Source organism: Primulina eburnea, chromosome 4 (assembly GCF_022965805.1).
Source record: "Primulina eburnea isolate SZY01 chromosome 4, ASM2296580v1, whole genome shotgun sequence".
In the NCBI taxonomy this organism is placed as follows: domain Eukaryota; kingdom Viridiplantae; phylum Streptophyta; class Magnoliopsida; order Lamiales; family Gesneriaceae; genus Primulina; species Primulina eburnea.
In genome coordinates, this window is record NC_133104.1 from 40988822 (window position 1) to 41014827 (window position 26006).

Genomic DNA, 26006 nt, shown 5'->3' on the forward strand with positions numbered 1-26006 from the left:
TTCAAAGTTAATATATTCTCCATATTGTTTTGTATTTTTTGATGTGTATAAGACCGATTATTTGTTGGGTTAGTAAAATCAATTAGATTTAGCACTATTGAGGTCCAAAATATTGATTATGTTTACAGAAGCCCAACCCCATTAGACGCTCTTAAAAATCTATAAATAGAGAAATTTCCGTACAATTCAAGGTATGCTCTCATTTTTATAAAAGTTCTTTAGTTCTCTGAGTTTTCTTTGAACTGCTTATTGACTTGAGCGTCAAAGTGTTTACGCTATAATCCTCCTGATGCCCACTTAACGAGTTTCGTGACGTAGATGACGCCCCACAAATTAATTGTATATTGTCTACGTGGACCTGTTTACTAGTCGGATGAGCTCATTTACCAACCAAGTGGCCCGATTACTAATCAGTCGGATCTCGTGTCCGCAGTCTATATGACTAATTTATTTAGCTGCATCATTTTAATTATTGCATAAGTATAAATAAAAGTTTAGATATCCTTGAATATTATTTTTGTATATAAATTATTGAAGGTGAATCAAGTGTAGATGTATTTAAAAAAAATACGAACACACAAAATATAATTTTTAAGTATTTCTAATAAAATTATTTTAACTACATTCTTCATATCTAATATATTATTTCAAGTTTTACCTTGGCACAAGATCCTCCAGCAATTATAAGTAATATGAACATCGATTCTTTTTCAAAAAATGTTCTAAAGATAGTTTTTTTAAAAAAAAAATTGTTAATAACATAGTATTGAAAATTTTGTTATATATATATATTTCAGATATATTAATTCGAAATGAATAAATCCAAATAAACGTTATATAATATAATATTATTAAATAATTGATCCAAATAAAAAGAAATCCGTGATTTGTTTGGAAATATTGTCTGTCTAACAGACACCGCAGCAATACCCCATGCTGTAATACAACAAAACGACGACAATAAGAAGAGGTCTCCCAACGCACTCCATAGTCCATCCATTTCATGTCATCCGCTAGAACTCTTCAAGAAGTAGCCAAAAAGCATACCAGAAAAAGAAAAAAGAAATCCTATCTTCTTGAATACATTATACATGGCCCTCTTCGCATATCTTGAGATCTTTTTGATTCCCATCAGTGTAATATTTCTTTGTTTCTTGACGATTAGAACCCAGAAGAAGAGCTCGGCGCCGACTAATTGGCCAGTTCTCGGAATGCTCCCGGCTGTTCTTCAGAATTCTCATCGAATTCACGAGTATGCAACAGAAGTCTTAACAGAATCGAGTGGGACGTTTGAGTTCAAAGGGCCTTGGTTTTGCAACATGGATATCTTGGCCACGAGTGATCCTGCAAATATTCATCACGTTCTTAGCAAAAAATTCTCGAACTACCCGAAGGGTCCTGAATTCAGGAAGATTTTTGAAATCTTGGGAGATGGGATTTTCAATGCTGATTTCGAGTTGTGGGAATTTCACAGGAAAACGACGCTTTCACTGATGACTCAGCCCAATTTTTACAGTTTCTTGGAGAGGAATATGTGGGAGAAAATTGAAAAGGGATTGATTCCGGTTCTTGACGGGTTCCTTGGAAAAGGGGTTGAGTTAGATTTGCAGGATGTTTTCCAGAGATTCACTTTTGACAACATTTGTAAATTAGTACTGGATTATGATCCAGATAGTTTGAGCGTTGATTTGCCGTATATTCCTTGTGAGAAGGCCTTCAATGGCGCTGTGGAAGCCCTGATGTATAGGCATATGGTGCCTGAGTGGATCTGGAAGCTCCAAAAATGGCTGCAAATTGGTAAAGAGAGGACTTTGATGAAAGCTTGGAAATCGTTCGACCAATTTATATATCCCCGTGTTTCGATTGATGATGGAGTAGAAAAAGAGGAAGATGGTTTCAACATGTTGAAATCTTTCGAAAGGAAATATGAAGGGATAAAGAACTATACTTCAAGGGATGACTCGAGAGAATTCCTGAGGGACACGTCGTTAAATTTGATGCTTGCAGGAAGAGATACAACAAGTACTTGTCTCGCGTGGCTTTTCTGGTTACTTGCTGCAAACCCTTCAGCGGAAATGAAGATTCGACAAGAGATCGAGGACGAATTGCACGAAAAAGAGGATAAGAAATGGAGGAACTTCAGCGTGGAAGAGTCCAAAAAGCTAAAATACCTCCACGGAGCTCTATGTGAGTCTCTCAGGCTTTTCCCTCCGGTGGCATTGGAACATAAAGCTCCGATTCGACCCTGATATTCTTCCGACAGGAAATCACATTCCTGAGAACAAAATGGTTCTGCTTTGTTTCTATTCAATGGGAAGAATGGAGATGATATGGGGGAAAGACTGCCTAGATTTCAAGCCGGAGAGATGGATTTTGGAACGAGGAGGTATGAAACACGAGCCATCCTACAAGTTCCCCGCCTTCAATGCCGGGCCAAGAACTTGTCTAGGTAAAGAAATGGCCTTTATTCAGATGAAAATGGTGGCTGCGACTGTTATATACCGTTACAACATTGAAGTGGTGAAAGGGCACAAGGTTTCTGCAAGTGATTCTATCATAATTCAAATGAAACATGGATTGAGAGTGAAGTTGTCCAAAAGAAACGTGTGCTAAATCGGTCTAAATATTCTGTCATACTCGATGATATATTCTCTACGCACTGTAATATTTTAGGTATGCCAGTACAGAAATATCTATTTTTGCTCAATCTCAGGAACAAAATCTAAGAATAACGTTTGTCCGAAAGGCGAACAGATCCGAGAGTCGGTTACGGTGACGTAGTGATGCATCCATGATAACTGTGAATGTGGTAATTAAGTTTTCTTTGATGATGATACTGTTTATGATTGCATTTAAGTTCATTGGCCTCTTTATTATTTATAAGCTTTAAAATATAAGATCAAGTATATTAAAATATAGCAAATATCTAATTAATGAAGATCTATACAAAAAAAGGTTATTAATTTATATTGCATGAATAACCGTTGCTAATTAGCGACGGTTTTATTAAAATTGTCGCAATATTTTAAATAGCGACGGTTTAAACAACGGTTTCTGAAAAACCGTCGCGGACACTTTTTTTTTGTAGTGTATTATCTTTAGCATATAACATTCGGCTCTAACTATTCTGAAATTAGCGGAGATAAATCTTGTTATAATTCTCTTGAACAAATCAACTGAATTCACCTTTTTTCAAACTTATAATTAAGTTCACAATTGAAAAATATATTCCTCGTCTAGATCGCACTAGAAATCTATATGAAATTTGGGTCGATAATCAACGGTCGGAAAGCGGTGCACAATCCTGCGGCGGGGTGGCAGACGTGCCGTAGTGTAAGATGTGTCTCGGCCGTGGGTGTCCTTCAAAAGGTGGTGGGGGAATATGGGTTGAGAGGAGAGAGTTTAATAATCAAACAATCCATGATTATGGTTTCATTTTAATCTCAATCAACAATCAGAAATCAATCAACAATCAGAAATCATGCTTTTAATTTTTAAATATATCCCGCCCGCTTAGTACACAGCCCAATATTGGTATTTCTCAACCCACCCTGTCCCGCCTAGCCTAGTGGTGAGTTTTGGCTAGTTGTGGACTAGACTGTCCGCTAGCTCGTTTTGACAGCTCTATATGAGAGAGAGAGATTATGTACCGATCAAACTCGAGCATGAGACCGAGCCGAGCGCGACACAAAGGTCGCATTGACGACGCATGTATGCATCGTCACGAGGAGCAATGATGAGAAATTCCTTGTACAACTCAAAAAATGGTGGCTCGATGATGTGGCGTGAGGTGATAAAGATATAGATTTCATTGTTTTAGCAACATCTCACGAGACAACTTCCGAACAATTTCAGATCTTTCATCTCTTACGACAACAATGGTTGATAAAGAAGTATTAACAGCCCTTGAGAGACTTCACATCACTAATTTCAACAAGACACGTAAAATATTGCAAAATGAGGACTAATATTATTGTTTTAAATTTGTCAATATTTCCAAAAAATAAAAATTTACTTTAAACAAGACACGTAAATTGCAAAAATGGGGAGTAAGATAATTATTTTAAATTGTCAATACCCGCAACAAATTTTTGCTTTTTAACTTTCGACAAGGCACGTAAAATGGAAATTAGGGACTAAGATTGTTTTTTTAAAATTGTCCAATAGTTGCAATAAAAATTTGAGGAGATTCAAAAAAGTTAAAATCCTCCAGAGAAATTGATCGTTAAAATTCCTATATGAGAAATCAATGAGTTTAAATATCATCATATTATTATTAAATATGCAGTTAAAAACATATCTTGGTCATTTTTTCATGATATACATGTTTTTTTAAATTTCCTACACATTATTTCCAAAATTGAAGTTTTCATACCCGAAAAATCACATTTTGAATGCTCTAAGAAAATTTCTTCTTTTCTTGATCTATATTTCAGCAAAATATCTCTTCAATTTTTTTTGACATAAATTATAAAATATCAATGATTTTCTTACCAACATGATTCTTGGGGGGTGAATTCCCAAGAATCATATGATATTGAGTTTAAATTTCAGGGTAATATTTCGATTAGATAGGAAATTGAAATTTCTCCTCCATCCATTGTATGAAAAATGAGATATTTTTCAACTTTGAGATCTTTAATTTTTGGTATAATTACATTGATACCCTCTAAAATTGACACATCTGGGTGGATCCAAGCTCATTTCTTAATTAGTCCTAGCCCTTAAGGTCTAAACTTCATTGTTGGTCTAAGGGCCCAGATACCGAACCCAACCATAGGAAATCCGAGCCCTGATGTAGTTAGGGAATGTGAAGACACATTCTCATTAATAGATAAAGGGTTCCGATAAATGCAAGATTCTGTTAAATATAATCAAGATAAGAAAATAGTCCCAGCCGCCATGGTCACAGAGTCCAGCGGTTTGAGGGCTCCTATCTCAGGTAAGATTCTATCTCAGCAAGAGTCTTACTCCAACAATGTAATTAATCTACACCTTCTATAAAAACCAGTTATTGGTCACATTTTTAGCTCTCACTTTCTCTTGCTGATTTAGCATTAATATATCACTCTCTTAAGTTTACTCTCTGAACTGATTTAAGTACGAGAGAGGTCACACCGAAAACTCTTCCACGCCCCTAACCCTATTATGTAATGCTTTTAGTTGCAAATTTATCAAAATGGAGTGGTTATTGCTCTTGAATTTTATATGGGCCTTCGGCTCTTTAATTTTGGATTGATCAGCTTTACAAGAATTTGAAATCTGTTAATATTCCAACTTACAAGATTGACATTTTCTAAATATATAAGTATAAAAATGATATTTGCTAAAAGTTTGTGTGTGGAATAATCGTAATTTCATCGGATCCCCGTATCATGGCATAATATTGATTGGTGAATTCGACCGTTGCCAAAATTCAAAATATAAGTAAATAAACTTGACCGTTGGTGCCCAAGAGCGCTCCTTCCTTGCACTGTTATTCCACCTTCTTCTTACTTTCATTCAAGTTTTATTGCCCTCTCTACTGTAAATCACCACCAAATCAATGGCCGATTCAAGCAATTTACCGATAACGTACCCGAAACCTCCGCACCCTCTCCATCAAATCGCCGAGAACCCGACCCACAAGCTTCTCCTCAAGCAATGGCTCAAAGAACAAGAGTTGATCCTCAATCGTATCTCCCTGAAACAAACCCAAATCGACTCCACCAGAAAGGAGATAACCCAACTATACTGCCTCTTCTTCCTCTTCCACTCCACCGCCTTGATCCTCCTCTTCGGCGCCACCTCCGGCGGGACCCGGACCCAGCTCTGCCGTAGATCATGGGTCCCTTCAGTCAGCTCACTTCTATGCACCCTCGGGTTTGTATGGGCCATTCGGTACAAGAACGACGTCGAATCCCACTTGGAGAAGATGCTGGAAAGGGAGAAAGAGGATTCTAAACTTTTGGAGAAGTGTGTGGACGAATTGAAGAGAAAGGGATTGGAGTTCGATCTGCTCAAGGAGGTCGACGCCCTGAGAAGGGCCAAGAGTTTGCGGGTCGGGTCTGAACCCGTTCGGAAATGGTCGGGCAGGGATTTTGTGGTTCTATTTTTGTTTGCTGCGGGCTGTTTGGCTCTGGCTCTCACCAGGGTTGTTTTATGCGGTTGATTGATGGATACATTTGGCTTTTCATTTCCTTCGATAATTTTGTCTTCGGAGAAGTTGTTATTATTTATTTTATTTTATTTTATTTTTTTGAAGCAATCAAGAGTCCACTTATTTGGGCTTATTCATCATTAATGGATCACTCATTCCGGTTGGCCCCAATAATACCATGGCCCATGTGCCAGGTCGACCCAAAAAACGAGTCATGTGATATACGTCATGCTTCACATAATTAATAGCATTTTAGATATCATGTTTTTTAAAAATCAAACATAAAACCTCTTATCTTATTGAGTAAATTTGCCAATTTTTTTAATAAAAAAAGGGTAAAATATGTTTGATTTTTAAAAAATGAAATACGTATTAGCGTGTTAATATTTTGTTTTTAGAAAAAAGGACAAATAATGGACTAATGTCGTCGGGCTAGTGATACCTAAATGAGACAAAGCTCCAAAGTCAGCAAATGGACCCAAATCATGTAACTTGATTCGTGCCCACCGCGTATTTTTCAACACCCCAAACCCCACTATGCAATTCCCCTTCGTCAACTTTCCACAATCGTCAAATAAAACCGCTAGCCCTGGCTCCGCGTACCCCATGGGGATAGGACAACTACTTAGTACGAAATATTACAAAAACCACATTTAAATCCCTTTTAAAAAAAAAGATTAAATATTTAACATGCATCTTGATATAATCTATATATACTATATTAAATTTAAATCCCTTCTACCATTTTTGTTCTTCATAAACCGAATAGTAAATCTTTCGCATGTCAATTTTATGAGACAGATATCTTATCAGACTCAACCATAAAAGATATTATTACATTTAATCTAAAAAAAATAGACACGAACATCATTATAACGAATATAATCTCGCGCGACTCAAATAAAAATATGAGTGGGTCTCATGTGAGACCGTCTCACAGATCATAATCTGTGAGACGGGTCAATCCTACCCATATTCACACTAAAAAGTGATACTCTTAGCATAAAAAGTAATACTTTTTAATGGATAACCCAAATAAGAGATCCGTCTCACAAATACGACCCGTGAAACCGTCTCACACAAGTTTTTGTCAAAAAATATATACTCACGAGTCATTTGTGCGTTGAAAACCAGCAATAATGATCCTTTTGCTAGGGGAGGCAACGACTGTGATATGGTCACCTTCGGACCTTCTAGAGTAGAATTTACGTGTCCTCTCTTTATAGGGCATGATAATTAGACTGATCTCTTTTTCCCAACGTTTTATAGTACGCAATTTTTAACGTTGTAGACTTCCAATACATATAAAATCAAAGTCATTTAAATTTCATTTCCTAAATCATTCTCCAAATCAATTCACTTGTTCTAAATCAAATCTATCAATCCAAACACAACATCAGTTTACCAGAATTGTTTGAATGTTATAAAATTATGTGGCAAAAACTTGTGTAAGACGGTTTCACTGGTCGTATTTGTGAGACGGATATCTTGTTTGGGTCATCCATGAAAAAATATTACTTTTTATGCTAAGAGTGTTACTTTTTATTGTGAATATGGTTAGGGTTGACTCGTCTCACAGATTAAGATCCGTGAGTTAATCTGTGAGACGGTCTCACATGAGACTCACTCAAATTACATACATTTGGAATTAAAAAAAAAACCCCTTTCATTATATCAATACATGAAAGAAATTCAAATTCATCTCATGTGAAATCATTTACAAATTTTTTTTTGGAAACCATAGAGTTATTTTCAATGTCAGGACTAAAAGTGTGTTTTATTTGGAAACAAATTTTTTGGCGTTTGAGCATATGCTTCTATCTCTATTTAAAAATAAAAAACGTCGAAACCGTTATTATTATTTTTTAAAAAAATAAATAACAATCTTAAAAGCTGAGATTATTTAAATGTTTTTAAAGTTAAAACTTATGTATCAAAACACGTTTAAATCAACAAATGAGATAGTTTATCAAATATATACGATGTTCTCTACGGTCATTGATCCAATTTCTACAACGGTGTGAAATCTAACATATATTTCGTTTTTGAGTCTTGACTTAGCTTCTTTTCCCTTCCCATCATCCCCAGACCTCGCCAATTACTGACAAAATACAATACCGGGCCATGATTAGCCCGACGGGCCCACCGATTTGTCAATATCTAATCCATTCTCAGTCTGTTTTCTTTATTAAAAAAAGAAAATTCCATTCGATTTAATCTTGTGTTGGTTCGGTTAATCGAGGACATTTTTTTTTGTCGGATAATATTTCATCCCCACCTTTCTCCGTGTATCATACCAACCCTCCGACTTTGAAATCCAAATAAACAACATTCAATTTTAAATCTCTAAATTAAATTAAAAATGGGAACATAGAGAGTAGGAATGATTTTCGACCTGACCGAACGAAACACAGCCAATGGAAAGTTTTTTCGACTATTTTAATATTATTAGATAATGTGAGTCATTCACGTTTTAATGTAAGTTAATAAAAACTAACATTTGACAACATCACAGTGAAAATATACTTGCATGTAATAATTCAAAGAATCTCTGTTAATGTGGGCTCATGTTATTTATTAATTTGATATTTTAACTTGAGTAGGTATCTTGTGAGACGGTCAGAGACGGATTTATTACAGCCCAATTTTTTTTAGCGACGGTTTTTACAAACCGTCGCTAATATTTGCGACGTGTTTAGTAAAACCGTCGCCAATGTGGATCGGCGACGGGTTTAATTCCAACCGTCGCTATTAGCGACTGTTTTTGAAAAACCGTTGCTAATAGCGACGGTTGTTTCAAAAACCGTCGTACATCAATGTCTTAGTCCAATCAAGTCCCGTCCATTTACAAGGATGAGACCAAATTCATCCCATATTCTCTGATCCGCCCCACTTCAATTCTACAAAATTTCTCTCCCTAGTCCCAAGCCCTTTAGCGACAGAATAGAATTGCGGGCTCCCGAAGAAATCGAATTGCTCATCGGCAAGGCAACAATCCAGGTAAGAATCGGCTATACATTTTTTATTTTGTTTTTTTATAGCTTTTTTGTGCGTGATTTGTGGTTTCTTGATTGTTTGTTGTTGAGTTGTTGATTGACTATTACTTGTTTATTTGTTTAATAATTATTTTATTTTTGTTTAGGATTATAACTTGAACTATTTCAAAATAGAAAATTAATCTTGTTTTGACATTACCTGTGTCTACTGCCACTACTGAGCGGGCTTATTTAGCAATGAAGCATGTGAAGACGGCACTTCGCTATAAAATGGAGGATGACTTTCTTGTCGATTGTTTGACACTCTATATTGAACGAAATTTACCTAAACATATTGATGTAAATTCTATTATTGATGAATTTTATGTTTTAAAATCTCGTAGGCACAACTTCGTTGAACGATATAATGTAAATTTTTTTTAATAATATATAACTTATCATATTGAGTTCAAGACTCCCCCAACTTCTATTCCTGGATCCGTCCCTGGAGACGGTCTCACGAATTTTTATCTATGAAACGGGTCAACCCTACCGATATTCACAATAAAAAGTAATACTCTTAGTTACAGTTTGGTACATAGGATATGATAAGTAAGGGATATATAGTATAAAGATAAATATAATGATAAGATAACATATTGAATGTTTGGTATGATTTTAACAAGATTGGTTAAATTTATATATTGAATTGTAATGACAAAATTAACACTATCACAAAAACTTATATTTCATTGTTATCAAAATCTTGTAAGTAATTGCATATCTCAATTCTTAAATTATATATATATTTATATACACACACACACACATATATATACATGTGTGTATATATATATATTTGTGTGTGTGTTTATATGTATCTATATATTTGTATATATGTATGTATTTAATAAACATTTAACATTAACTTAAATGTATTTAAATTAGGGGTAATTAAGTCATTTGTAATTTATTTTATTATTACATTAAAATTATCACACATCTTACAAAAGATGTTTTATCTTTCTCAAAATTTATTTATTAAGGGTCATGATATTATCATGAGCTTTTTAAAAATGTACCAAACATGGGATAAGGGGGATTATTTATCAATCTCACCCTTATCCCATGTACCAAACAATGCCTTAGCATAAAAATTAATATTTTTCATGGATAACCTTCTCTCAAAATACGACCCGTGAAACCGTCTCACACAAAATTTTTCTTTTTACCTTTCATACATGTAATTCATGACTTGATTTTTTAGAGCATTTTTTAGTTCTCATTTTATAAAGAAAATTAAAACTTGAATCTAAAATTTAAGTTTTTAAAATTATATTTAAGAAATTTTAAATAGACTGTGTGTGAACAAATAAAATTTTTTGAAAAAAAAAAAAACAAGAATCATAATTATATGAAGTTTGAAAATTGTAAAATTTGAATTTAACAAAATAAAATTGTGAAATTGTTCTCCTCGTTGAATATGACACAAAAGTGTTTGCAATCTCTAAAAAAGTAATTATGGATTTTTTATTCACAAATTCGTGAAAGAAAAATCAATAATAACTTTTTTGTAGAGGTCTCAAACAATCTATAAAACGTGATCGATTAGCAATATTTCGATCTTTATTAACCACCTTCCATGTTCAACCTAATATTCAATTTTTATTAAGTGTTATAATTGTGTATTAAAAGGGGAGAACCCCCATCCTAATTGTGATTTGCATGTTTGATCACCGATTTTTTTGTATTTAAAAATCTCAACTAGGGTGGCTTTAGGTTAGTTGGATGTCACACTTATCGTGATAACCTAAAATTATAGGCATTTTTTTTGTGTGTGAATGAATATCTTTAGCTTATTGAGTTAGTTATTAGGATTCAGGCGTCAAACGACTATCTCTTCGTAGAATGTTAATAATTTTTTATTGAGTGACTCTCATGTGAGACCGTCTCACGGATCATAATCTGTGAGATGGGTCAACTCTACCCATATTCACAATAAAAAGTAATACTCTTAGCATAAAAAGTGATACTTTTGCATTGGTGACCCAAATAAGAGATTCGTCTCACAAATAAGATCCGTGAGACCGTCTCACACAAGTTTTTGCCATTTTTATTTTGTAATTTTTGCAGCTAAAAATGAATATATGTACAACATACAATAAATACATAAGGAAGACGAATGCAAAAATCTCAATGTTAAACTAAGAAAAATCATTTATCTAGTAGATTTTTTTTTAAAAAAATCCGGATTTATCTCATCTAACTTTCCAGTCTATGCGCAGAACGGTTGCCTTCAATTAGGAAAGCGCTCTCTTATTTTGATTCTTTCTTCTAGATGAGTGACTACGTCTTTCTGTTTCAATCATTTTCACTCTCGGACATAGGGCAAAAAATTGTGTGAGACGGTGTCATCGATCGTATTTTGTGAGACGAATATCTTATTTGGGTCATCCATGAAAAATATTACTTTTTAAGCTAAAATATTATTTTTTTTATTGTGAATCTCAGTAGGATTGACCTGTCTCACAAATAAAAATTCGTGAGATCGTTTCATAAAAGACCTATTCCGAACATACATGTTGTTTATATATTTCTTATAATTTATTAACCATGTAACAATATAATTAATTTAACCTAATTATATTTTCTTCATCATTGCAAAATCAATTGAAACCCAATTCAATAACACAATAATTTAACCGCCTAGCCTTTTACAATTTTGTTGGCTTTAGTGTTTCCCGTTATATTTTTTTTTTTGGGGGAAAATTAAAATACGGTCTATTCGATTTTTTTGGAAATTCTGCCAACCAATGAATGCCCCTTCGCCCTTGTATATTTATACCCCCAAAACTCTCTTCCCTCACAGCACGCTTCGCTCTCTCTCTCTCTCTCTCTGAAACCAAACCCAAAAATTATGAGGAAGCTCATGAGAAGATTCTCAAAAGTAGCCGATTCTTCTAACTACTGTTTGATAAGCCCGCGCTCGGCGGATGATTATCGAAATAGGTCCGGCGGCGTGCCCGAGGGTCATTTTCCGGTGTACGTCGGAGACGAAATGGAACGATTCGTTGTGAGTGCGGAGTTTTTGAACCATCCGATATTCGTAAAGCTTCTCAACAAATCTGCGCAGGAGTACGGGTACAGGCAGACAGGCGTGCTCCGGATTCCCTGTCACGTGTTCCTCTTCAAGCGCGTGCTCGAGACGCTAAGCGTCGGAGGTGAGTCACGCGACCTCCTGGAGATCATCAACTCGCTCTCCGACGAATTGCATTAGCTAATTCCGACGCGACGGCGCCGCGAACATACTAGCGTATAAAGTCAATCGATTTTTTTGAGGTCCACTGCTGCTTCAATTCTTGGTAAATAGCAAAGTGAAGGAGTGAAATATTTAAGGTCTATTTTGTGGAAAACCCAGAGCAGAAAATGGATCATGATCATTTCGTCATTTTGAGCAATTTTCAGTTCCCCCCCTCATCTTGTTGGCTGTTGCCCCTTGGCAAGCACGGAAGTCTTTGGAAGTGATCGGTTTTAAAATCAGATATAATCTATTTCCAAAAAATATAAATTTCACTTAAAAATATGTATATATTATGTATATTAAAAAGATACATTTTAATTTGCCCCTTTAATTATTCAAAGCAACAGCTGTTACCTTGACATCTAAGTCATTCCATTTGATTCTTAAACGGTCATGCACATAATTTCTCTAGAGAACACGCTTTATATTAGAAAGTAACCAGTGCTTCGATGAAAATATTTAATTTGGAAGAGAGATTTGAATAACAAACGCCAAATAAATTTTTTACAAGATGATCTCACATATTAATTTTGTGATATTGATCTTCTATTTGATTCGAACCATGAAAAAATATTATTTTTTATGTCAAAAATATTATTTTTTATTGTAAATATAGACTGAATAGCTTCGTTTCTCGGTTGTAGATTCGTGAGACGGTCCCACAGATAAAGTTTCATATTTCTTTATCTGTGAGACGAGTCAATTATGTTCATATTTACAATAATAAGTTCAATTTTTGACATTAAAAATAATATTTTTTCCATGGGTGACTCAAATAGAAAATATGTATAAAAAAATCGATTCGTGAAACGTCTCACAAAAGTTTCCTGTGTAATTTTTTAGCGGATAATATCATTGTGGATTATTGATATATTGAATATTCATAAATTGATATTATTATTATCGTTATTATTATTGTGTATCTTATAAATATTTTTTAATATAATTTAAAAAATAATTAGTTTTTTTAATTAAATTCATTTATCTAATATATAATAAGAATTTATATCTTCTTAAAAAAACATTTAATAAATATCTAAATTTTAATAGACAAAATAATAAGTAAATTTTTTTTTAATTAATAACATTTTCATTCGACCAATATATTGAATATAACAGTAAAGAAATCAATTTGATGGCAGAAGATTGTTACCCTCTTTCGTCTAAGCATTTTCTGAAAGACAAAAATTTGTGTGAGACAATCTCACGAGTCGAATTTGTGATATAGATCTCTTATTTGAATCATCCATAAAATAATATAATTTTTTATGCTAAATATATTACTTTTTATTGTGAATATGAGTAGGTTGATCTGTCTCACAGATTAGTATCCGTGAGATGGTCTCACATAAGACTCACTCTTTCTGAAATGATGTAAACATTTTCGTATAATAATTTGTTGTAACAATTAAAAATTAAATATTTTTATTACACAATATCAATAATTTTAAATGATTATTCAAATACTCACACTTCAATAATTTTAATAATTATTTATATAAAATAGCATTCGTACATCGCGGAAAAAAAATTAGTATGAAATAACAAAGAGTGTATTTGAAATTAACCGAACGTAGACTGATTCAAAAAAATTCATGGATATGAAATCTATAGTACAAACCGCTCATTTCAAGCACACCCTTGAATAAGTTGGTCCGACACCTTGAATTCCAAACCATTATTCTCGAGTATATCGTTAATACATAATCGAAAGCGATACGGTATTAAATGAAACATTTAATTATAATAATAAAATTAAAATATAAATATTATTTAACTAAATAAATAATATAATTTCATAAAACTTGTATCAAATATTCCGAGGATACAATTATTCCAATTAAATTTATTTTTCTTTCATTATTAGGTCACTTGGAAAGCCCTAAAAATATAAAAAAAAATGAGTTAAATCATATATTTTGAGAGATATATATAAATTTAATAATTTATTTATTTGACAATCCCCGTGGGTAGAAATGCAGGTTAACTATATCTTGCATCAAATATTAAAAAAATTGGAAAAGTCATATTTCATTTAATTAGAGGTCGGCTATAATACCTGCCACCTAACTTGCACGTGCCGATATAGTTACGTAAAATAAATGAGGAGATACCAGCAAGTATGAAATTTAATAGGTAAAAACTTGTCTGAGACGGTCTCACGGGTCTTATTTTGTGAGATAGATATCTTGTTTTGGTAATCCATGAAAAAACATTACTTCTTATGCTAAGGGTGTGTTTGGTTGAGTGGATTAAATAAGGATAGATTAATAGTCAAATATTTATCGTTAAAATTTTAAGATGTTTTAATAATCATTTTGACCTGGTTTAAGATCCAATTTTATTAATCAAATAGTTATTCATAAAATTGTATCTTAAACGGATCAAAATGATTATTAAAACAACTTAAAATTTTAACGATAAATATTTGATTATTAATCTATCCTTATTTAATCCACTCAACCAAACACACCCTAAGAGTATTACTTTTGTTGTGAATATCGGTAGAGTTGACCCGTCACACAGATAAAAATTCGTGTGACCGTTTCACAAGAGATGTACATATGATCACGAATCTGATAAGCATAGATACATAGCAGTTCAGAGCTTCTGAACCCAAGATCAGAGCTTCCGAATCGTGAGGTGTCAAAAAAGCTGGTGGCATGTATATTTCGGACCTTCCGAACTCAAGTGCTGAACTTTGAAACTAAGCTTATAAATAGGTCATCAAGAAATCAGAAATTTCACATCATTTTAACAGTTTCCTCTTGACTCTAGTGTTATTCCAGGCTTTCTAGTAGTTCTCGAAGGTCTTATGAGTTGCAAAGTGTTTCGGCGAAATAGGCGACTCAAGGATCGAACGACATAAATATCGACCCCAACGGACGGACGATGGAGGTGGTAAGATGATTTGAGGGCCTTATTTGATTGGTAGATAGTAGTTAGTATAAAACATGATTGTGGAGTAATAACGGTTATTAATTAATATCTAGGCTTGGAACGAGTAGATAATCAGTATAGTTCAGGATCGTAATAGAGGTACGTAAGTACTAACTGATATATTCGGCTGAGTATGCAAGTTTATGTGTTATGTTTTACTTCTCATATGATCACGATGCGTATTCTATTTGTCATGATATTTTATGTGGTATTTGCATATCACGCCGAATCTTTTATTTTTTGAGATAACTGCGTAAGGTCGTGCAGTCCTATTTTCTTGGACAACTGAGTCTCGTGATCCAACCACCGACTCTACGGACCAACATGCTACGCCGACCAAGACATTTCATAACCAAAATCTTGACATGACCGTGGGAGCGACCAATTGACTCGACGTATTAGCGTGCTACTGATAATGAGTTTCCAATTTGATCTCTCATCACTAGTTCATGTTCAATTATGCACATATAGATTTGTATACTCATATTTTACGTACGGGACGATTCATATATATCGATTTCGATGTAGCTTCATAAATTTTTCATATTTTATCACGGGTGTAACGGAGATGCTATGATTTACTTTAAGCAGGTTTTATGATTACGGATATTACTCTGAGTATGCGCAAGTAGAACATGACAATAAGTATTACGTTAGTCTCGAGTCCTTTGCTACTATTAATTAACTACCGCAAAGGTCATTAATTATGTGATAGTAACATTCTCCAAACCTGGTTTGTCTACTGCCAATCCACGCTTCTTATTTTTTCTTGTTTTCACTTTAAGGCATTAATACATCGTGAAATCATTTCAATTCAATTCAGTTTATCTAACTTTAACGAAGTTGAATGTGTAATAATCTGACACTGCATAATTCGTTATAGTCAAATGTTTGTTGCAGATAACATAGAAAAAGAGGTGTGATTTAATAATATTTTTAGTTTGAATATTTGATTTCGAATGATAAAATATTGGGAACATGGTATCTGTTTTTCATGTTAATTTTTTTTTATTTTTTTGAAAAAAAAATAAGCAGAAAAAATGGTATTAGAACTTTAAAAAATGGCTCATTTTGATACCATTCCCCCTACAGAGGGACAAATGGGAAGTCGTTTGTGCTATGTTGTTCAAATAAATACCTGAGATGAAGATCGCGGCCCACTACAAATCTTGATAGAATGGGCTTTTTCGAAAACAGGCCGATGGTCCAAATACTATTGGACCATTAGGTAAATACAGAAACACACAGCTACATATATGGTTTTTTGTTGTCTGAATAAATTTTTTAAAAAAATGAAGGATTCGTTGAAGAAAAAAAAATTGTATGATATTCAGACTGATATATAATTTGCATTAGCTAAATCAACTGTAGATACATAATTTTGGTGTGTTTCATCTTAAAAAAAAATTATATATAAAAGTATATGTTTATACGTTATCCGACATAAGTTACTTTCTTAGTTGAAGAAACCTCATATTGCAATAACTGTCACCTAAAATTTAACATCAAATTAATCTATAGGGGGTATGTTCGTATCTAATGGTCGTGATTTTACCGACATTATCATATCGAAAACACCAAAAAATTCGGTATGAATTGAGGATGCCCTATATATGAGTATATGACATGTCACTTGGCAAGAGTAACATGAAGCACATAATTAGGGGTATATAAATACTCAAGTCAAAGAAGAATTGACCTAGGTCAATTTTTGAAAACAATAAATTTCGATTGTAGAATTGTAAAAACATTTGATTTGGACTTGTAATTATACTTTTTAAAAGAAATAGTTGTCAGCAAACAAAATACATGGTTATTGAGTTATCATCCCATATGCTTTATTAGGAGAACTAACTTAAAGACTAAAGTGGATCGATTTTTAAAATTAATACAAAAATTATCGTAACTGCATTTTATTATTTTTGCAGCAGTTTTTTTCCATATTAACAATAATTGGAATGTAATACATCTTGGTACATAATTCGTATGCTATGTTAATTGAAAATCGAACTTCGATGCCAGTCTCGTATACTAAAACTCATTTTCCTATACCAAAATCTATACATCGAAAAATTTTCGGTAAACGTACCAACCCCCCTGAGTCGATTCACATTTAGATACATTATATATTTTCTCACATTATGTTATTTAATCTGCGATAATATAAAAAGTTAATTGATTTATATTTATCAACTCGATATTTTCTTACGTCGTTTGAACAATTTAAACAATATCGACTTAGATTTTTGCGTTAGAGAAGTTAAAGATAGTCATACCACTTGTGCAGTATTGTATAGCTCAACAATTTTGAATAGATACAATCTTTAAAAAATGATATTTATTTCATAATTGTATTTCTATAAATGTATTTTTCAAGCATATATGTTTATAATAACGTATTGAGTTGAAGTTAATAAAATTATATTGACAATAATATTCAAGATAGATACATAGTTATATTTTTATTGACAAAAAAATGATCCGAAACAATTATACAGTCATTTAATATCGTTTTGTATTTTTAGATGTGGGACATGTGTATCACAAATATCCTTAAACTTGCATCTCAAACTAGATACTATTCCCATCATAGGCATAGCTCAGCCATCTCCATGGATTATTTGTTACATTATTACATTAACTGAAACATAATGGACATATTTCATGCAGATTAATTATTGGATCATCCACGTTTTTATGATTTTTCTTAAGCATTTCAGAATTTTATGTATTTACTTTTTTAGGCTCCCCTTTGCTAATTGACGGAGTTGGTCTCGCTTGTTAATTTGCGAGTCTTTTGATAATCATAATAAATTCTACTAGTGAAACTAATAATATAATAATAATAATAATAATAATAATAATAATAATTATTATTATATTATTATTATTATTATTATTATTATGTGGTTTTATATATCATTTTACAAGTTGCTCAAAAATTATGATAATATATTTGTATTAGTCTTGTTCACACATCGAGTCAAGAAATGTGTAATAGATATGAATCATGACTTTATGAAAACTAACTCAACGACACAACGCCTAATTCAACTCCTTTGGCTTTAGGTCAAAAAAGAAAAAAATAAATAAATTTATTGACTAAGTCGGTTTGATTTAATTTAATTTAATTTATAAATAAAAGTACGATTCCAATATTATAATATCTGCCCACAAAATCTACAATTCGTTCTTTTGACTATAGTTGCTCTAATTGTCTACTCTTAATTCATGAAATACCAACTCTAGAGTAGTAACCAAGAAGCAACATTCAATATCCCGTTTAATTTTATTTTTTTTTACAAAAAATAAAATGGAATTTTTTTAAAGAATTTAATTTAATATGTTTTAATTAAAAATTTTATATAAATCATCGTACCGTCGTCATTAAAAAAAAAATCTGGTTTTCTTTGTGTTGTCTTCAGCTGTTGATTTGCCCTTGTCCAGCTTCCACCAATAGCTTACCAACCCTAAAGCTGAAATTCGACCAAGAATTAATGTCTTTTTTTTTTTTTTTTTTGAGGAGAAGAATTAATGTCTTGTAACCTTTAGAATCCAACACTTGGACGAGATTAATTTGTCTCCAAGTTAAGTTAATTTTACAGGGTTTTTAAGTTTAATTAGTTGATTGTGATTTTTCAGAAATTTTATTGTTTCCATCACTTTTATTTTTTCCTCTTATGGTTAAATATGATATATTAATATAAATTTATTTTTTTTAAAAAAACAAATGATGCATGTTCAGTCAATAAAGATGTGCTTCATCTATTTTTCTCTCATTTCTCAGCTTGATACTATATATGATTGAACCATTCAACCACACGTGGGAAATTAATATATCAAATTTTTATTTATTAAAATCGTACTTTTAATTAAGTTGCAACTTAATATAGTTTAGCCCTTTCAAATTTTATGAATGGATTAATTCATGCTTGAAACACACGTCATGCGTGCATAATGCTTATCTTTGCATGAATTTTTAATTTCTCCTTGATCTTGAACTTAAATTTTCGCACCAAAAAGTCTTTTAAGTTAGTGAAAAACCCTACTAACTCGAAGGGAAGATGTCAAATTTAGGTGTCAAGTAGTGAAAAAAATATACCCCTCAAATGTTCGGTTCCCCAACTCAAGACTTAAAAGAAAAAATCCAATTTAAAAGTATAATAAGTAAATCTAGACCCTACTTATAAATGGGCTTGCACTAGATTTCAAACAAGAGAACTTTCAGAAATCAATCTTTTTATTTGTAAAAAAATCTGATTCTAATTTTGTTACAAAACACCAAATAAAACACAATACTGAAATATGTGTAAGACAAATTTCACATATACTACAGCAGAGGCTAATTATTAAGCTACACAATAATGTTAAACTCCAATTCAAAAGGGTACAACATTAGCGACAGGCAATAGTAAGAACAAATGGTAGACTCATTGGCACTCAGGTTAGGCCCAATTTTTTTTAAAAAAAATTATATATAAATTTTGTATACTTGTAGATTAATTTGATATTAGTTCGGATAGATCAACTGAAAATATTAAATAATTCTAAAGTTTAAAATTCTACGTTTGAATCCGCTATTGATGACAGTAATTAACATATCTCTAGTAATTAACATATCTCTACCGGAAATTATCAGCTTCCATTGGAGTTGTTGTTTCTCGCCAATCTCATCTCGTTCTCGTCTCAAAGGTTATAAAAAGGTGAACAACGACGTCGAACAAGTTATATATGCATTAAAAAATTTCACAAAATATAAAACACCTATATATGTATGTGTGTGTATCTATATTTTCATGAGAAGATATAAGTTATACAAGATTATATATTTGATAAAATATATATCTGAGAAGTCGCATCGGTACCACGTAATTAGATGGACTTACGCAGAGACTTTGCATGACCGCTAATTTTTTAAGTGGAGTTATTATATATATATATATATATATATATATATATATATATATATATATATATATATATATATATATATTCTAAACTTGAAATATACCATCTGACACTTGGAAATACAATTGATTATGATACGTGATATTGTTATATCTATCGAACATATTCTTACAGATATATAACCTCAAAACATACAACTCCGTAAGATTTTCAGCCGATATACCATATTCAAAGAAACTGAGGTAAGAAAAGAACGAAGCAATAATAATAATATTATTGTTGAAAGGGTGCAAATAAAAGGTGCAACAGGTGACCTAAATCACTGGAGACTTGGAATTCGGAGCTCTTTTTACTTGACTTGGACACGACTGCAGCCATGCGTGTGCATGCAGCAAATCACGATGTCACACTTCCATTCTTTCTTTTTTCTTTTTTCAAAAGTAAACATTTCCCTTAATTGGTTTAATTGCATTTTTACTACTTTTTAATATTGGAGAGAATTCTACATATATTTTCATCTACACATAATTAATACCTAAACTAATTGTAATTTTTTTAAACAATAAATATAATAATACCCTCTTAATAACTCAATTAATCAATATGAAAAGGTACCTTGCATTTTTTTTTTACAAAAATTAAATGCAACTTAAAGAAAACAAATAGTTCATGAAAAAAACTGTCCTCGCACTTACATCTTCTCATGCCGAATCAAATCGTGTCCCTGATTAATCCTCTCCTAATCATATCAATTCACAACAAATCATTTGCAGATATTAACAGATAAAAATCTCGGGCTATACATTAATTATTACGAGTTGGATAATTGGAAGAAAAAAACAAGAAATAAGATGCTACTGACGTAAAGTTGAATATAAAGATGAACATTTATCGATATATATAAGATCCATTCATTTTTTTTAGCAGATCCCGCATATATTATTAAACATATACTTTTAAAATATGTATCGTTGAGTGGTACAGTGAAGTAGTTTGAAAATTCCCGAAACTATATCAATCAAAAATACCTAAAATTGAGTTTTACAAGCTACGTGTAATTATTATGTCGATAAGTGGAAAAAGAATTAAGTTATATCATTTACTGATCACACCGACGACTTAAAATTTAGGCCATTTTGATTCACGGAAACTTGATTTTAATGAATATGGCCAAGCAAATAAAAAAATAAAAAATAAAAGTGACGGGAGGAGTTGCGATTTTAAAGTAAGTTGTTACATTAAATAATTATTTTTTTCGATTTTAAATAAACATATATATTTTTTTAAGCTGAGGAGGAATTTAATTATTACAATCAATTACGTCTCAAATCTGATATCTCGTCCAAAACTTAAAACATTGTTGTTTAAATATTATGAAGGGTAGGTAGGTACACAAATTAATTAACCACGTTGTTAAAATATATCTATTTTAAATAATTTGTTATCTCTTTAATTAGTTATATAATAATGTTAGCCGTCGCAGCATAACAGTACAGATTCTTAATTGCGAATAATTCCTCTGTTCGATCACTTCTTTGGATTTGGAATTTGAATGTTTATTATTATTTTTGTGGTGCACTGAATGTCTCATTATATGTTTTGAGTAAGTTTTTTGTGAAACTGTCTCGCGAAACTTTATCTGTGAGACGGGTCAACTGTACCAAAATCTTCACAATAAAATATAATATTCTTAGCATAAAAAGTAATATTTTTTCATGGATGATCCAAATAAAAACTCATTTCACAAAATACAACTCGTGAGACCGTCTCACACAAGTTTTTGTCATATGTTTTTATATGCTAAAAAAGTATGTCCGGGGACGTGACCAAGGAAAAAATCGAACCCGGGCTTGCTGCGAAAATATGGGGTGCGGGGGTAATGCCTCGCGGGATACGCATTTATTTTTGTGCTTATTATAAAGACAACTATTTCTTTTTTTTTTTTTTGGCTAAAAGACAAAAAATTATTACAGTATGGTTTTATAATAACTTCAATGTTCGAAAAATGGTTTGAGACAACAAAGTTAAGAAACTAAAATTTGAAAAATTATAATTTAGAGATGAATTTTTTTAGATATAAAATCAAATAATAAATTTTTATAACAAAGTTCTTTAAGCCAATAACACACTTTGATATTTTATTTGTTGAAAAATTCTAAAAACATTTCTCGTTCGTACTATCTTTACAAATTTTCATATCATATTTATTCATTTGTCAGACAATTTACCATCATTTATTAGGTTTTGGGCAAAAACTATATTTTTTGGTTTTTGATCAAGTTTTTCTATATTTGTATAAGTTGATTAAAAAACCAACAAAATTTTAGAACGTGCTAAGTTAATAATTTTTATAATACATATAAAAAATTAAATTAAATATACCGGAGCTCACCCCAGCCTTTTGGGTGTCTCTGTCTTTGAGTATGTATCCTGTGAGAGGCGGTCTCAATTGTTTATATTCGTGAGATGGATCTATCCGATCTATACCTACCATGAAAAGTAATATTTTCATTAGTTTGATCGGTTCGGAGATCTGTCTCACAAAATTGACATATGAGACAATTTTACAAGAGTTTTTGTCCTATTAGAATAAACAATATATTCAACTTCCTAAACTAAAATGACATTTATCTGAATCTTTGACAAACTCAAGAATTAAAAATATTATTTAATATTTTCCTAACTTTTTTGTTAAATATTTGTTTATACCTAATTATTATTAAAAATAACCAAATCCCTTGTCCACTGACTATTAAGGTAAGAAATCATGGCCACTCTCATTTCCTTACTACAAGTATACCTATAAATATAAAGAGCCAGAGAATGTGAAAATGATGAGAGAGATCGCCAAGAAGCCTCGACTCGAGGTGGTTGCACCTTATTCCATTTTTCGATCATCTCCAAAATCCTGAATACTCACTCAAGAACAAAGAAATGGGTAGAGGGCGAGCCCCTTGCTGCGATAAGAGCAAGGTCAAGAAAGGGCCATGGAGCCCTGCAGAAGATTTGAGGCTCGTCAATTTTGTTCAGAAGAATGGGCATAGCAATTGGCGCGCACTCCCTAAACAAGCCGGTGCGTATTTATTTTTACGTTTATATATAGCGAAAACTCGAGTTTATTTGATCTTGGTTGGGAGAAGAGTCGAGGAGAAATGGCCAAAAGAATTTGTTTATGAATGATCGATCGATTGCCATTTTGCATGCATTGTATTTCGTGATTGTGCTCGAAAAAGTTCACATAAAAATTGGTCACCTAAAATTCCCAGATTTTGATCAATAAAAACCATTTGCTTACATGCACTGAGAGTGGGGGACTCCAATAAATTCAAGATTTTGTTTTGGGCAATTAATCTTTTTTTTCCCTTTTGCATATCTGAAATAATATTTAACCACGTGAAGTTATTCTCTAATCTTGATTAAAATTAGTTCTGAGAATTCTTGCATTTTTGTTAACAAAAGCTGTCACATTGAGTTGGAGAAAGCTGCTTTAAAAAACAGTAATCATTTTAGAGAATAACGTTTAATTAAATTCATTTTATATACGTGTCATATATATGTTATTAGCCAGTTTTGTTAGGCCGTCTATCAATCATATCCACCACTGAGATGACAATCACCTATTGGATGTGATGAAGCATATCAAATTTTATATTTCGTGGTGGACAACCAAATATTTATTTATGTTTGTCCTCACATATCTGTTAATAAGATCCGAATTAAATACAAGTTATAGCACATTTAAAAAATGGCTGGCAAATAAAGAATGAATAAAAAGAATTGCAAAGCAATAATTTGATTTTTTTGAATATTTTTTTTTAAAAAAAGTATTTAATTAATTTGTGGTTTGCAATTGCAGGATTGTTGAGATGTGGGAAGAGTTGTCGATTGAGGTGGATTAATTACCTAAGTCCTGACGTCAAACGTGGAAACTTTACGTCTGAAGAAGAGCAAACTATAATCAATCTCCATAATACCATTGGAAACAAGTACGTGACAACAACTCCCTAACTCACAATCATTAATTAATATTATCAGTAATTATTTTTTTATGATTAATTCAACCATTAAACAACTTATAAAATATCAATTTAAAGTTTAAATTTTTTTATTTTTTGTTCTTTGGTAACAAAATTCTATCAAGAAATGAAAAAATCCCTAAAACAAAGGCAAATATTGCCTTGTTTTTTAGATTTTGAATCTCACTTTCTCTTGCGAATGGAGTAAAAAACGTGTGTGCTTCTGTGACTAGTTTGTTAGAAATCATCCCATTGACTTTTAACTCAGTGAATTAATTATTACAGATGGTCGAAAATTGCTTCGTGTTTGCCCGGAAGAACAGACAACGAGATAAAAAATGTGTGGAACACACATTTAAAGAAAAGATTGACGAAGAAAAGTGATAGTAACATGGAAAACTTGTCGTGTCCGTCGCGGACATCTAGTTCAAGCACGCAACATATGCTGCAAATTGAGAAGTCTATTGATGATCAAACGGTTCGACTGTCAAACACAATTGATTCCCCAACATCATCGTACGCATCAAACTACCCTAAATCTACTGTCTTGACACCAAATGAAGCAACGGGGCATCCGAAATCCGTTGTTCCATCGAATGATGGAAAAGCCGAAATGCCCCTCGAGTCCGACATAGATTTTTGGGACTTTTTGGATAGCTTGGATCCCTTACAATTCAGTACTAAAAGTGAAGCTAGTGGGGAAAAAAGTGATGGTGATGAAATTGAGTGCAAAAGGTGGTTAGAGTACTTAGAAAATGAACTTGGACTAAGTGGAGTTGATAATGAAACAAAGGAACAAGAAATAGTTACAACAGTTCCACAACACGAGGGGTGAATTCAGAGCAAGAAATTGGCGTTGCATTGGATTCTTTTCCAATCTGGCCCCCTTCACCTCTAAGTCTTGGAATATAAAATATTGGTTTAGTTTAGAAATCGTGTCAAATTTGGGCATGATATTAAACACCATAATTAGTCCATTTATTAGGTATACTCTCTCACATGTAAACAAAAGTAAAATGGTATGACATCCTTTTCAAATGGTTAAAACCAATACTTGTGTGTGGATTGTCAGGAGCGATAATCGTTCATGCTATTCCGTGTACTCATCAAGATATGATATTCACACTGTTGTACAGTTTAAAATATTTTACTTGCATTGTTGTCGTCATGTATGATATTTTGTACAATTACATGCATGTATTCGGTTTCACTGTTGCGCTTTGGATCTTCATGAGTTCCGTCTTTGGGCAATCATGGTTAATTCTATGCTATATATGGTACAACCTCAAAATTGGCAAGTAGGTAATAAATCTTTCACAACTGTCGTGGTCTCGTGTGTGTGTGTGTGTGTGTGTGTGTGTGTGTGTGTATATATATTTAAAATTTTAAAAATAAATATTATTGAATTGACCGCCTAGAATAGGCAAGTGGGTAGGTGATATTACCCCACTTCGACTTTAAGTTCATTAGTCTTAGTGATATGGTTGTGTATTGGTTTACGGTTGATACGTCTTTTCTACTTTGCTCATGAACGTGAGTTAGTTTGATGGTTGATCAAAAGAAGAGTTACGATTTTTTTTTTCATGTGATGCAATATATTGAATAAACATATATGATCATTTACATTTATTAGATGAACGTTAGACGATACCGCTGGGATAGAATATATGTAGGTGTAGCTGCGGTTATTTTGAAAAAATTCAAACCGAATTGCCATATGCGGTCGG

General features: G+C 32.2%; 4 protein-coding genes across 4 annotated transcripts; all 4 read left to right on the forward strand.

Annotated features, from left to right (window-relative positions):
• Positions 1 to 930: 930 nt before the first annotated feature.
• Positions 931 to 2815, forward strand: LOC140828983 (alkane hydroxylase MAH1-like). The gene is given in 2 exon segments (XM_073191902.1): positions 931 to 2240; positions 2242 to 2815. Coding segments are annotated over 2 exon segments (1521 nt in total). The 5' UTR covers positions 931 to 1091; the 3' UTR covers positions 2614 to 2815.
• Positions 2816 to 5357: 2542 nt separating this feature from the next.
• Positions 5358 to 6255, forward strand: LOC140829886 (uncharacterized). The gene has a single exon (XM_073193171.1). The coding sequence runs from the start codon at positions 5546 to 5548 to the stop codon at positions 6149 to 6151; it is 606 nt and encodes a 201-aa protein (XP_073049272.1). The 5' UTR covers positions 5358 to 5545; the 3' UTR covers positions 6152 to 6255.
• Positions 6256 to 11976: 5721 nt separating this feature from the next.
• LOC140829887 (auxin-responsive protein SAUR71-like) lies at positions 11977 to 12774 on the forward strand. The gene has a single exon (XM_073193172.1). It carries the CDS (start codon positions 12032 to 12034, stop codon positions 12389 to 12391), a length of 360 nt encoding a protein of 119 aa, XP_073049273.1. The 5' UTR covers positions 11977 to 12031; the 3' UTR covers positions 12392 to 12774.
• Positions 12775 to 23089: 10315 nt separating this feature from the next.
• Positions 23090 to 25473, forward strand: LOC140829888 (transcription factor MYB63). The gene is made up of 3 exons (XM_073193173.1): positions 23090 to 23336; positions 24120 to 24249; positions 24565 to 25473. Exons 1-3 carry the CDS (start codon positions 23198 to 23200, stop codon positions 25112 to 25114), a joined length of 819 nt encoding a protein of 272 aa, XP_073049274.1. The 5' UTR covers positions 23090 to 23197; the 3' UTR covers positions 25115 to 25473.
• Positions 25474 to 26006: the final 533 nt, after the last annotated feature.